Below are 15,512 nucleotides of genomic sequence, written 5' to 3' on the forward strand. Positions count from 1 at the left end.
CACCCTGTCTATCTGTGAAAAGTCTATCTTCCACAAAATTAGTTCCTGGTGCAAAAAAAGTTGAGGACCATTGCTTTACCATTGCTTTACCATATATTGTTGACACTGGGAGACCAAATTCTTTAAGGCCTGACCTTATGGTGGAAACATACAATGTTGCAAAACTTACTATTTAAATAGGCTGTTTCCATTTTGAAGGCATCAGTTCAGTTCAGTTCGGATCAGTGGCTCAGTCGTCGGACTCTTTGGGACCCCATGAATCGCAGCACGCTAGGCCTCCCTGTCTGTCACCAACTCCCGGAGTTCACTCAGACTCACGTCCACTGAGTCAGTGATGCCATCCAGCCATCTCATCCTCTGTCGTCCCCTTCTCCTCCTGCCCCCAATCCCTCCCAGCATCAGGGTCTTTTCCAATGAGTCAACTCTTCGCATGAGGTGGCCAAAGTACTGGAGTTTTAGTTTTAGCATCATTCCTTCCAAAGAAATCCCAGGGCTGATCTCCTTCAGAATGGACTGGTTGAATCTCCTTGCAGTCCAAGAGACTCTCAAGAGTCTTCTCCAACACCACAGTTCAAAAGCATCAATTCTTTGGTGCTCAGCTTTCTTCACAGTCCAACTCTCACATCCATACATGACCACTGGAAAAACCATAGCCTTGACTAGACGGACCTTTGTTGGCAATATATAAGAGCAAAACAGAACCAGACATGGAGCAACAGACTGGTTCAAAATTGGGAAAGGACTACATCAAGGCTATATACTGTCACCCTGCTTATTTAACTGCAGAGTACATCATGAGAAATGCCTGGCTGGATGAAGCACAAGCTGGAATCAAGACTGCAGGAAGAAATACCAATAACCTCAGATATGCAAATGATACCACCCTCACAGCTGAAAGCCAAGAGGAACTAAAGAGCCTCTTGATGAAGGTGAAAGAGGAGAGTGAAAAAGCTGGCTCAAAACTGAACATTCAGAAAACTAAGATCGTGGCATCCAGTCCCATCACTACATGGCAAATAGTTGGGGAAACAGTGACAGGCTTTCTTTTCTCAGACTCCAAAATCACTGCAGATGGTGACTGCAGCTATGAAATTAAAAGATGCTTGCTCCTTGGAAGAAAATCTATGACAAACCTAGACAGCATATTAAAAAGCAGAAACATTACTTTGCCAACAAAGGTCTGTATAGTCAGCTATGGTTTTTCCAGTAGTCATGTATGGATGTGAGAGTTGGACCATAAAGAAGGCTGAGCACTGAAGAATCAATGCTTTTGAACTGTGCTGTTGGAGAGATACTTGAGAGTCCCTTGGACTGCAAGGAGATCAAACCAGTCAGTCCTAAAAGAAATCAATCCTGAATATCCATTGGAAGGCCTGAGACTGAAGCTGAAGCTCCAATACTTTGGCCACCTGATGGGAAGAGCCCACTCATTGGAAAAGACCCTGATGCTGGGGAAGACTGAAGGCAGAAGGAGAAAGGGACAACAGAGGATGAAATGTTTGGATGGCATCACCGACTCAATGGACATGAGTTTGAGCAAGGTCCAGAAGATGGTGAAAGTGATGTCCATGGTCTCACAAAGAGTTGAAAACAACTGAGCAACTGAACAACAAAATAAGAGCAAAATGGTAACACCAAATAGCCTTTCAATTCGAAATCATCACATACTAAATACAGGACCTATGGTCTTTCAAGCCCATCAAAGCACTCCAAAGCAACAAAACAAAACTGAAGCAGTGGCAGGGATAATCTCCTCACTTCATCTTTGAATTATTTTAATAAAAATAGTAACAACCAGGTCAAGTTATGCACCTCTTCCCTATACTTCACAGAAAGTATATTTATCTTGAAAACCACTAACCTAAATGGCCATTAAGGAAATACCATTGTCCCTGGTGATACAGAGGTTAAAGCGTCTGCCTGCAATGTGGGAGACCTAGGTTCAGTCCCTGGGTTGGGAAGATCCCCTGGAGAAGGAAATGGCAACCCACTCCAGTATTCTTGCCTGGAGAATCCCATGGACAGAGGAGTTTGGTGGACTACAGTCCATGGGTCGCAGAGTCAGACACGACTGAGCGACTTCACTTTCACTTTCCTCCCATTTTAAAAGTATTTTGGGGAATCCACTCTTCACAGATAATGGTGCTTTTGAAACACAAGTTTGTTAACACGTTCTTCATTTGTACCCATCAATTTGTTTTTAATGAAAACTTCCTCATTCAAGCTTATGAGTACAGCCAACATTTATTTAGCAGTTACTCTGCCAGGTACTACCCAAAGTCATCAGCATAGATCATTTTATTTAATCCTTTTTAACATCAGGCAATGGGTACTATTCTTTCATTTTACAGTTAAGGAATCTGAGTGTTTAGGTAACCTGTCCATGTGACTCAGCAACAGGCAACAGAACCAGACTTGAATCAGAGAATTCCACTCCACAGCCCATACTCTTAGTCACTTCTTGAAGCTTTCTTCTTTTATATCAGAACTATGGGTGATGTAGAGAAGGTCACCATTATCTCCTTTGCTGATTAGCCTCTTTTCCTTTTTGTCTCTTCTTCCATTTCCCTTCCTGCTTCCTCTCAGTCTAACTCACACCTTTGGATTCCTCCATTTTGTTTTCCAGCCACAGCCAGGGAACCTGGCCTCACTCAGCTCCTAGCTGGCAACAGCACAAGTTTAGATGGAAACCATTAGCAGAAAGCCACCGGCAGAATAGCAGAACTGCCTGGGAAACGTGAGGTTACAACCATATCCACGATGAGCTTGCACACTTGTGTAAGAAACATTCCCTGACCCTTCCAAAGAGACGCACTTATTTTCATGGTGAGATGTAAATATGTGAGGAGCTCTCAGACTATCCGATGGAAATGGTGAAGTTAGCAGTGCAAACTCAGAGCAAGGTGAATAGCTGCTAATCTTGACTTTCCTTCTTTAACACTTACTCAGTCTACTGTGCATTAACTTGGAAATTTGGGGAACTTGAGGGTATGACCTGCTTCGTTAGATCATACTTCTCCAGGGCTGTGTGTGTTGTTAGTTGCTCAGTCATGTCTGACTCTGCGACCCCATGGACTGTAGCCTTCCAGACTCCTCTGTTAATGGGATTCTTCAGGCAAGAATACTGGAGTGGGTTACCATTCCCTTCTCCAGAGGATCTCCCAACCCAGGAGTGGAACTTGGGTCTCCCACATTACAGGCAGATTCTTTACTGTCCGAGCCAGCAGGGAAGGACCCAAAAATGTTGCCAAAATTTTTCTGGGGTAAAAAAAGGAGATCTTTTTTTAAAAAAATTCTTTTTGAGGTTAAATAACACATTTAATTAAGTTAGCTCAGTTTATTTGATGCTACATCCAAAGCCTGAGTTAGAAAATGAGCAGGTCTGCGTCAATTTTTCCGTCACCTGCCAGTTGCAGTAGGCAGCAGGTGCACGAGCTCAGGAGTCAACCAGACCTGCTTTTCCACCTTTAAGCAGTGCAACCTTGAGACAGTTACTTAACTTCTTCAAACCTTGTCTTCTCTGTAGAAAGGTAAGAGCATTAATGTTTGCTGCCCGGGGTTGTGCTGTAAAGATCAAGTGATGTCATGTCTAAGAAAGTGCCTAGCACAGAACTGGCAGCATAGACACTTAATAAATGGCTGTTTTATTTAATTTTATGTCATTTTAAGGGAGGAGAAGATGTACAGGCTTGTTATTAAGAAATAAAGAGACAGAAACCATACATTTGTGGTCTGGAATTTTTCCTTCACTTAAGAAAACTGTTCACCAAAGCTATATTTTCAGTTAAAATAGCAAGAGCAGGGTCTTTTGCAATACTTCTCCCACCAAAACCTCAACTTTTAGTAATCAGACACTTTGAAGTTTGACTCCACAACGTATGGTTGTCTGTGTATTACTGCTGCATATGTATTTACAACACAAAATTAAGGAGAACAAGCACAAAGTCAAAGTTAACAGGGAAATGCAGATGATCAGTGTCAATGTTAGACTCTCGTAGCCTATCAGAAAGCATCATTTATAAGAAAAGAAGAAATACCAGTGAATCAGAAATTCTACACAGCAAAAAACATTTATGAAGAAAGCTTATATGGAAACATTGTTTTCTTCTGCCTAAAATTATCTTAGATTTCATTTTCAGCATTTCTAGTTTGGTTTTTAAGATGGGAAAAAAAAATAAGGTCACCATGGCTTTGCTCAACATTTCCCTTTGGGTAACAACATAGCCAATCCTATTTTTAAAAGTAGCCAATAGGGGTGAGGGGGGATCAGTGAAGAAACACAGAAATTGACAACTGTAATGCATGGCACTTCAACAACAAATAATTTGCACCACAGCAGTCCTGGAAAGAAACTAAAATGGGAACCTACGATAAAAACTGGGCTTTTTTTGCATGAGGCTTCAGATGGTAAAGAATCTGCCTGCAATGCAGGAGACCTGGGTTTGATCCCTGGGTTGGGAAGATCCCCTGGAGGAGGGCATGGCAACCCACTCCAGTATTCTTGCCTGAAGAATCTCCATGAACAGAAGAGCCTGGCGGTCTATAGTTCATGGGGTCAAAAAGGGTCGGCCATGACTCAGCGACTAAGCACATACACTGGGCCAATAGCTGGACCAATCTCATACTGCCCGAGGGGCTGGAAGGCATCTTCTTTGTTAAGGATGCAACGGCTGGGAAGGAGTTCAGGCCACAGTGACTATCAGAAAGCTCGGGTTGCAGTAAAACCTCCAATGTCATTTCTAGAATATAATCAGAGCTCTCCTCTGCAGAGTCTGAGTGGTGGCAATTTCCTGGAACTGAATTTTGTTGCTGAGTTCAGCATTAAACAATCTCTGAGAAAGCTCAGATAAGCTAGACTGAATAAACAAGAAGCAAAGTAAATTTTCTCATGGAGTTTCAACCACAGCCAAATTGTGTATTGTGGCTGTTCCAACAGAAAAAACTGAGTATATACCTAAGTCTGCCCTTCACTGCCAAAAAAACTATATATAGTTGGCCAACTTTCTAGAATTCTCTTAATGTTAAAGCAATGACAGTAAGGCCTCTTTTCCTCAAATGCATTATAAATTTACATCAAGTACACAGTATTTTCATTAAAATTATCTATATTTCTACAAACTTTATTATCTCTACCAATGTTAAAAAAAAAAAAAAAATTTGAGTGCTTAGTTGGCCTCTATCCTGACTGTCCCAGGCCCAAAGTACACAAGAATAAAAAGTCAGAGATTTCCCATTTTAAAAAACAAATACTTAAAAGGTTCTGTGGGAAAAGAATTTCAGCAAGGATTTCATATATTCAAGACTATGCTTATAAAGCAATAAAAATGTTTAAATTTAGGTGTTTGTTTTAAAAATACAATATCCTTTTTTTTAACTAATTTCAGATTTTGTGCTCATCTCTGTTAATACTTATACAGATATCTATTAAAATTTATTTGGGATATTTGACTGACCTTGAACAGGCTTCTCAGGGTATCCTTTCTCAAAGCACCCATGGAGAGAAAAACCAAAGTCACAGACAGAGGAAACTCCTCTACAGGCAGTTATTCATTTCCTGAGTTAGCCCACTTCCTTCTTCAAACATTTCCTTCTCATCACCAATGTGTTTTCTGAAATTATCATCAAACTCCTCTTGCAAAACATACTTCTGGATCTGAGGCCTAAAATCCAGGCAAATGCCAATGGCCATGTCATTTTTTAGTATCATCACTATTGTGATCAAAATTAGAATCTCAAATGAAGTGTCACTTCGGTAGTACAGAAGGCTCCCTGTAATGTTACACTGATTTTTTATCAAAAGAAGCCAGATCATTATGAACTAGAGCCATGTTTAGAGAAAATAACTTACCAAAGTAAAAAACTGAATGGGGAAAAAATTTCATGGCTCATGACTCCTCCATTATGGAAAACTACAGCATCTTTCATAATAAGGAAATCATTTTTTTGTTCATCTTTCAAATCTTAAGCAAACTGTAATGAGCTGCTAAATTTTTTCACATTAAGTATAACATTGGAGAGAAAACCGAAAGTCTCACAATGTTTAAGTTTGGGATGGACACATACACACTGCTGTATTTAAAATGGATAACCAACAAGGTCCTACTGCATAGCACTGGGAACTCTACTAAATGTATGTGGCAGCTTGGATGGGAGGGGAGTTTGGGGAAGAATGGATACATGTATATATATGGCTGAGTCCCTTCCCTGTTCACCTTAAATTATCACATTGTTAATTGGCTATATCCCAATATAATATAAAAAGTTTTTTTTTTAAGTTTACATATTTTATTAGAAATGTATCTCCTCAATGATTGCTGCCTTGACTTTAATCAAAGCAGATATATCAATAGAAGGCTGAACAGAAATTCCACTACTATGCCAAACTTGATCCCCTAACACACTGAGAATCTCCAATGTCCACACAGTTTCCATCCCACATCCCTGAAGAAGGGGAGGGGCTTAGGGAGCCCCACCTTGTCTTGTACCAACAATAAAGTACACTGTACCCAGAAAAAAAGAAAGAAATTTGGCTGCTGACTCTTCTCTGCTAATAATACAAAATGTATTTAAAAAAAATCAAATCAGGCTTTACCTAAATATAAAAAGCTTTATTTATCAGCAAAGAGTAATACCATAAAACAGACAAAAGAAATAAAGTCTCTTAAAATGTTTATTTTTGTCAGAATAGCTGACAATTTTCTGTTAAATCTTTTGGTTTATTATTATAATAAGCATTCTTCCCTTGAAAAATCCATTCAAAATATCTCAATCCTTGAGGTAAAGAACTTTAAAAAAAAAAAAAAAAACCTGACTTTTTTAAAGAAAAAAATTCTTAAAATTCCTTTAAGCTTGATAAATAGAAATAATCTCTTCTTGTTCTACTCTGGTGAGCAAACATGTACTTTATACAGCAAAATATCCAGTCACTTATTGGCAAACTGAAGGTGAGAACTAGTCACTTACAAGTTTTATTCAAACACAGTGCAATACTGCCACGTTCATATAGACTTTTCTTTTCTTTTTTTTTTTTTTACAGTTATCAACACTCTTCTGACAAAGACAAGGTTTTGAAATGGCAAAAGCAACAGAAGTTTTAGATCTCAAAGCTCCGGAAGGGAATTAATCTGAGTCTTCATCATCAAGATAGTCCTCAGCATTGCTTAATGATCGGACTGCATCTAAAGGAATAGGGGGAAAAGCAAAACAGAAAAATTAGAAATGGCTTGGATTCTTTTTCACTTTCAAAGCTCCTAGGGGTTGTATTTCCCCCAAGGATCTTTCTCTACTTTTGCTTTCCAGTCTAATTATCAGCTTCTGCTGCCACAGAGGCTGACAGCTACATTTGTCTGCACGTTACCTAGACACGCAAAAAAGCAACAAACGTGGTGCTGAGGAGCTGTTAGTCTGCCTCCCACCACAGAACACCACCAGCCACATGCACCATGACCAACGTGGGACACGCCAGAAGCCCGTCCACCCTGACAACTGTGCTTCCAAACCTCCTCTCCCAATGACAAGTGCACAGGAGGCTTCAGCCAGTCCACAACCTGTAGCCTTACCTGAAGGCAAGGTCACTGGGTAGAAAGATAACTAATGAGGGGGGAAAAGGAAAAGAAAGAGAATGAAAACACAGAAGCTTCAGTTTCATTTTAGCAAACATTGATAAAGAATATGCAGAAGAAAAGGAAACTGAAATGAAAAATAAATAATGTTTTAAAACAGAAAGAGCTGAATCCCATCAAATGTTGTCAACCCTAAACAGAATTCAAAAGGAAGGTATCTGATCTTTTTACCTGTTCACCTGTCCATTCAAATTCAAATAGTCTAGTCAAATTCCTACAGCAACAGCTTACACAAGGTATAGTTTTAAGGGAAAAACTGAAATGCAAGTATAAACACATTGTTACAGTTGAATAAATGTGTATTATAGCACCCAGAACATTGTCTTTAAACACTATAAGCCCCTGCTCATTGGAGATATGATTGATTCCAAGTCTGGGACAGAAACTGTAAAAGATGGACCTGAAACCCCTTCTTAAGCTATAAAGCAAGGATTCTAGCAAACACAGCATCATTTTAAAAGGGCTCAGGATCCAACCAGAAGGGGTCTCCACTAGCCAAAGGTAGGCTACCAGTAATTAACAATACTGGATGAAAACACAGCAAATATTTCAACAACCACCAAAGAGTGTGTGGTTCCCTTCAAAAAATAACAGAGAACCAGCAGGTTACTTTGAAAACTCTTAAAGGGCTTTCAGGGGCAGAACTCTTACTCTGCCCCTGCTATACAAACTATTGCTGTAAGTAAGCAAACAGTTGATAAGGGGAAATTTTTCTTTATAGGATGTTCTAACTAATAACCGAGAAGGGAATGAAATTAAAATATCACCATTTTGTAACCATCAGTGAAACAATGGATCTAGACAATAATCATCCATGGATGCCAACATCACAGGACAAGTGACAAACAGATATTAATATTATGTGCCTCTGACAGAAGAACACAATTTTCTTTATTAAGTATTCTTCCCTCTACCCCTAAAAAATCTAAGTCTAACCAAGCTTCTGGACATAACACCAACTGACAAAAAGATGAGGACAGAGGAGCATGACAAACGACACCATGGAAACGCATGCTTGCCATGTCTAGACTGGGAAATTCAGGGAAATTGTCCCAATTTCTTTAACAAATAAAAAGCAAGGCCAAACAAAGAGGAAAATGAGAGGGGAAGGAAGCATTAATTGAAAAAAGCAGATAAATAAGAGACATAGCTATCATTTTGGACCCTACTTAAACTATAAATAGATAAGTAAGCAAAGAATAAATAAACATATAAAAGAAAATGGTAAATCTAGACTATAACAAGATATTTGATGATACTGTAGTTTTTTAAAGAATATGTTTAGGAAAATAATTATTTTTAAAAAGGGAGGGGCAGGGGAGAGTCAATATGAGGGATATAGAAACCAACTTATCTTACATCTTATACATGGAACAAAAAGAAAGGGAAAAGAACAAGTAGGTATAAGCAGAACAGAAGTGTGCTTCAGCGATTTCACACCAGCTTCCAAACTACTAGAAGTCTCCAGGTTGATTGTACTTGTCTCCATTCTCCTTTAAAGGAGCTCTGGAGACCTGGGAGGAAGGTATCTTCTTCTATCCCACACACACCCATGAACTTCACAACTGGCTGTGAACTGGTAGCTTTTTAAGTTAAATACAAAAAGACAAATATAGCAAAACTCTTCCCCTTTCTTTTGTACTTTGCTACTACAATCCTATGTTTTGCTATATCAGAAATATTCTCTATCCTTCAATCGTTACTTTGGCACTTTGCTTTAAGCAAGAGAAAGATAACTTGCCATGGTACAAATGCTGACCAAATAGAAAGTGAGAGGTAGGCAGGCTAATAAACTCCTTCTCCTTCCTTCCTTACTTCTATAGACTCTCTGAGACACAGTTTCTCTGGAAACTTCCAATACGGCCAAGTGCTGATGATGAGCTGTATCTTCACAGCCCATCCTGGGGCATCACCATCATGGTACTCTGTCTCCCAACGGTGTTTCTCAGCCTCTCCTACCTCACTTCCATTTTTTTCTCAGTCTCACTGCCCTGGATTACACATTCCAAGTCAAGCACCAGAACTTAAGACAGACATACAAATGAATAAATAAATGATGGCGGGAAAAACACAACATGGATAAATCTCACAGACGTGTTACACGAAAAAAGTTAGACACCAAAAAGCACATACTGTTTGATTCCATTTATATCAAGTTTGAAAACAGGCAAAACTAATCTATGGTGAGAGAAGCAGGGGATGCTGAAGGAGGCTTCTGGGATGCGGGAAGTGTCCTCCATCTTGATCGGGGTTGTGGTTAGTACGCGTAAGCACAGTGGGAATTCCCTGACCGTCCAGTGGTTAGGACTCTGCACTTCGACTTCAGGGACCCAGGTTTGATTCCTCATGGGGGAACTAAGATCCCCACAAGCCTCACGATGCAGCCAAAAAACAACAAGAACAACAAAATTTCAGTGTGAATTAAACCAGGTTAATGAATTAAAAAAAAAAAAGCAAAGCACAGTAAAAAAAAAAAAAAAATCATCAAGATGTTCAGTTAGGATTTACATATTTTAGTTAGTATAAATTATACCCCAGCTTTTAAAAACTGGAAGAACAACTTAAAGGTTCAAGGTTCAGTCCTCAGTCATGGCCTGACCCTACCCCTATATCCTAAAGTTACTCTTCATGTTAGTGTAACATGTAAATTACCTTGTCCCTATAAGAAATTCAAGAGAAACTTTCAAAAGTGGCCAACAATATGAAAATATACCTTTTCTAGTTTAGAGTTCATGGTGGCAATTAGCTATATGACCCAGAATTCAAGCTCTTATTCCAACTAGGATCAAAATACAAATTAAAAAAATTTTAACTGGATGACTGGGGGAATGAAAGAAGAAAAAAAGGAGAGAAAAAGGTAATATGAAAACTGAAATATGAAAATTCATTTCTTGGTTCTGTGTGCCAAGTCCCAAGATTATACCTCAATACTGAATTGAGTATTGCACAGATTTAGAGAGGTAGACTAAAGATACTTGGAGTAAACAGAGAAAAAGGGCATCCACCTCCCAGCCCTTTTCTACAAAGACTACAAAAAAACCTAAGGGAAAAAAGAGAAAAGTTTTGTCACCTGCTTCCTCCTGCTCATCTGGAGCCTTCTAGGTGTAACTCTCTGGGGTCTGAGCAGGTGTGATATTTTCCTTATCTATCACAATCACACTCAATGTGCATGAGACTGATAACCTTTAACTCATAAGAAATTGGTACTCCTCAGTCAGGATGCTTTGGAGCTACTAATATAGCAATAGGAAGTCAGAGGCAGAGAAAGGAAACTAGGTCACAGTCCTTCTTCCTGACTCAACCAAGGCAGCAGGGAGTAGGAGATCTACCTCAAATAAAAGGGTTTCTCCCACACAGCTTCAAATATGGCTTCTCGGTCAAAATGTTGCTGGGGAGCACCACTCGGCTGGTAAAAACTTTCTTACTTTGTTAGTAGAACCTGTATAAATCTATGCATGAGTAATTCCTTTAAAGGACAACTTGCTCTGCCAGTGAACATTCATGGCACTGAATAATTAAGAAATCCCTAACTGCTTAATAGTTTATACTATACCTGGACTGAGGTTAAATAAAAATCTGGTATAAACACTCATCTGAAATAAGGAACAAAAGGAGCAATGGATTTGTGAGGAGAACTATGATGAGAATTTGATGATAGGTAAGGAAGATGATGGGGCTTCCCAGGTGGCACTAGTGGTAAAGAACTGCCTGCCAATGCAGGAGACACTGGAGATGTGGGTTCGATCCCTGGGTGGGAAGATCCCCTGGAGGAGGACATGCAACCCACTCCAGTATTCTTGCCTGGAGAATCCCAAGGACAGAGGAGCCTGGCAGGCTACAGTCCAAAGGGTTGCACAGACTCAGACATGACTAACGCAACTTAGCACACATGTACACAAGAAGGATGATTCTGGGAAGCGCCCCTGGTAAGCCAAGAAGAGAGACAGGATGTTTGCTTTTTTTGACTGGTGAAGCCAGGAGACCAGGCAACTGACTGTACTTTACTGCTAGAAATGGACTATGGGACAGCATAATATTGACTCTTCTCATAAATCAAGGGATAGGAGAAATAAGTTTCCCAAGAATTCAAATATGAATTGGAATTTGATTCAAATGATTAAAACAGAAATGAGTATCTCATTGACCCAAGTTTGAGAACTCTGAAAATGATAATATTCTAAGGATAAAATGAAAATACATGCACTTACCCTCTATAATAGAAATTTCTTACAAAGTTGTTTTGGTGATTCTCCACTAACAGGGATCAAACTAAACTTTGGACCCTAAAGCAATACTAAAAAAAGTCCTGAATGATGAGTAGCAATGTGAACGCATGCAAAAGGCGAGTCTTCCACTTTTGCCCCTGCCCCCACCTCCTCACCACCGGTAGATCAGCTGGTAAAGAAACCGCCTGCAGTGCAGGAGACCCCAGTTTGATTCCTGAGTTAGGAAGATTCCCTGGAGAAGGGCATGGCAACCCACTCTAGTATTCTTGCCTGGAGAATCCCCATGGACAGAGGAGCCTGGTGGGCTGCACTCCATGGGGTCACAAAGAGTCAGACACAACTGAGTGACTAAGCACAGTTCCTTTCTAGAAAATAGTAGTAAAAATGTATCCATGGGACTTCCCTGGTAGTCCAGTGGCTAAAAATCAATGCTCCCAATGCAGGGGGACTGAATTCAAATGTTCTCTCCAACCAAGCATCCTTTTTTTAAACCCCTCTGGGTTTCTCATGGGCCAGGAGGCTAATGAAGAATGAAAGAGGGACAAAGGAGAGATGGATGGGAAGAAAAGTTCAAGGCACATCCTTCTACTCCTCCCAGCACTCCTTTTCGGAAAATCACCGTATCAGAATGAATCTGGAGGAGCACATTCAATAGGCTACATACTGAGAAGTCAAATAAACAGCCAGTTTATGAATAGTATCATGAATGGCACAAATGTGTTTAACACCTTTTCTTTCCTTTAACACACTTTCAAAACCACCAAACTGTTCAGAAGTGCATGTAAACCTTTCAAACCTCTTCTCCCACATGAATAGATATTATCTTTGAGATCATACACTCTATCTTTAAAAACCACCCACAGAACTGTGACCAGATAAGTTTCCAAAGTCTAGAATAATTTTGATCACAGCTTATTGATACCATCATTTACAACAGAAATTATAATCATAAAACTCTTGAATACATAAATAAAAAATATTTAGCAATAACCACTCAAAAAACCTTACTCCTTGGAAGGAAAGTTATGACCAACCTAGACCAACCTAGCATATTAAAAAGGAGAGACATTACTTTGTCAACAAAGGTCCATCTAGTCTAGGCTATGGTTTTTCCAGTGGTCATGTATGGATGTGAGAGTTGGACTACAAAGAAAGCTGAGTGCAGAAGAATTGATGCTTTTGAACTGTGGTGTTGGAGAAGACTCTTGAGAGTCCCTTGGACTGCAAGGAGATCCAACCAGTCCATCCTAAAGGAGATCAGTCCTGGGTGTTCATTGGAAGGACTCATGTTGAAGCTGAAACTCCAATACTTAGGCCACCAATGGGACAAGATAGAGAACCCAGAGATTAACCCACGTATCTATGGGTACCTTATTTTTAACAAAGGAGGCAAGAATATGCTGCTGCTGCCGCTAAGTCGCTTCAGTCGTGTCCAACTCTGTGCGACCCAATGGACGGCAGCCCATGAGGCTCCCCCGTCTCTGGGATTCTCCGGGCAAGAACACTGGAGTAGGTTGCCATTTCCTTCTCCAATGCATGAAAGTGAAAAGTGAAAGTGAAGTTGCTCAGTCATATCCGACTCTTCGCGACCCCATGGACTGCAGCCTACCAGGCTCCTCCATCCATGGGATTTTCCAGGCAAGAGTATTGGAGTGGGGTGAGGCAAGAATATACAATGGGACAAAGCCTCCTCAATAAGTGGTACTGGGAAAACTGGACAGCCACATGCAAAAGAGTGAAATTAGATCACTACCTAATGCTATACACAAAGATAAACTCAAAATGGATTAAAGACCTAAATGTAAGACCAGAAACTATTAAACTCTTAGAGGAGAACACAGGCAGAACACTCAATGACATAAATCAAAGCAAGATCTTCTATGACCCATCTCCTAGATAATGGAAATTAAAAAACAAAAATAAACAAGTGGGATCTAATTAAGCTTAAATGCTTTTGCACAGCAAAGGAAACTACAAACAAGGTGAAAAGACAATCCTCAGAATGAGAGAAAATAATAGCAAGGGAAACAATTGATAAAGAATTAATTTCCAAAATATATAAGCAGTTTATACAACCCAATACCAAAAAAGAAAAGAATCCAATCAAAAAGAGGGAAAGGGACCTGAAGAGACATTTCTCCAAAGAAGATTTACAGATGGCTATGCACATGAAAAGATGCTCAACATCACTTGTTATTAGAGAAATGCAAATCAAAACTACAATGAGATACCACCTCACACCAGTCAGAATGGCCATCATCAAAAAGTCTACAAACAATAAATGCTGGACAGGGTGTGGAGAAAAGGAACACTTGCATTTCTGGATTGTAAACTGATATAGCCACTATGGAATACAGTATGGAGACTCCTTAAAAAGTGAAGAATAAAACCACCATATGACAATAATCCCACTCCTAGACATATACCCTGAAGAAATGAAAACTGAAAAAGACACTAGTACCCCAATGTTCACTGCAGCACTATTTACAATAGCCAGAACATGGAACAGATGAATGGATAAAGAAGGTGTGGTACATATATACAATGGAATACTACTCAGCCATAAAAAGGAATGCATTTGAATCTGTTCTAATGAGGTGGATGAAACTAGAGCCCATTACACAGAGTGAAATAAGTCAGAAAGAGAAATATAAATATCATATACTGACACATATATATGAAATCTGAAGAGATGGCACTGATGGCTTTAGTTTCAGGGCAGCAATGGAGAAACAGACACCGAGAACAGACCTATGGACAAGGTGGGAGGGGAGGAGGGACAAGGGGAGATGTATGAAGAGAGTAAAGAAATTTACAATATCATGTGTAAAACAGATAGCCAATGGGAATTTGCTGTATGACTCAGGGAACTCAAACAGGTACTCTGCGACAGGCTAAAGGGTGGGGTGGGGAGAGAGATGGGAGAGAGATCTGGGAGGGAGGGGACAAGGGTATACCTATGGCTGATTCTTGTTGATGTATGACAGAAAACCACAAATTCTGTAAAGCAATTATCCTTCAATTAAAAATCTAAAAATATATATATAATCTAAAACAAAAGTATGGAAACAATGGTTCTTTGATAAAAGAAACAGAAATATCTCTTTATATATATAATATAATAGAAAGCAAGGTAATTAGAACTTGATTGCAAGGAATAAAAGAAACATACTAATCACAGCAAAAGATCAATGTCTCTACAAATTTATTTTTATAGATATATTTGTCCATGTTGGAGGTTCTGATTCAGACCAAGGATATAAAATCTAACTCTAGAATCACCTGTAGAATTCAGCAAGAAAAAACTTTCCCCAATATTGAATTGATAAATCTTAAGTCGTGACGGCCTTATGAGGGAAAAGGATTAAAATCAAGTACCTGTTCCCTGCTTCTTTTTCAGGAGAGATGCACAGGCAGCATTAGTAGCCATGTCCAGGGCCAGCTTCTTCTCATTGTTTCTTAAGTCTGTTCTAGCACCTTCCCCAACACAAGAAAAGAAATTAGGTGTTTTGAAGACTCTATAGTAGCAGCCAATCTTTTTTTTCTTTTTTAAGTTTCTTTTTCCTCTCTTTTCTTCAAGTTATACTGAGATATAATTGACACACAACACTATAAGCTTATGGTACATAGCATAATGAAACATCATGAAATGATTACCACAAGT

General features: G+C 39.4%; 1 protein-coding gene across 2 annotated transcripts in view; it reads right to left on the reverse strand.

Annotated features, from left to right (window-relative positions):
* Positions 1-6,593: 6,593 nt before the first annotated feature.
* Positions 6,594-15,512, reverse strand: part of OSTF1 (osteoclast stimulating factor 1) — a 61,125-nt gene continuing 52,206 nt past the window's right edge. The window contains exons 9-11 of one of the 2 annotated variants that reach the window (XM_070375754.1): positions 15,227-15,325; positions 7,560-7,590; positions 6,594-7,178 (exon numbers count right to left, since the gene is read on the reverse strand). In XM_070375754.1, the coding sequence (XP_070231855.1) occupies positions 7,151-7,178; positions 7,560-7,590; positions 15,227-15,325 (158 nt within the window). In that variant the 3' untranslated portion in view covers positions 6,594-7,150. The remainder of the gene's footprint in view (positions 7,179-7,559; positions 7,591-15,226; positions 15,326-15,512) is intronic. The other variant, XM_005887851.3, reaches the window with a different exon arrangement.

Source organism: Bos mutus, chromosome 8 (genome assembly GCF_027580195.1).
Source record: "Bos mutus isolate GX-2022 chromosome 8, NWIPB_WYAK_1.1, whole genome shotgun sequence".
NCBI classification, from domain to species: domain Eukaryota; kingdom Metazoa; phylum Chordata; class Mammalia; order Artiodactyla; family Bovidae; genus Bos; species Bos mutus.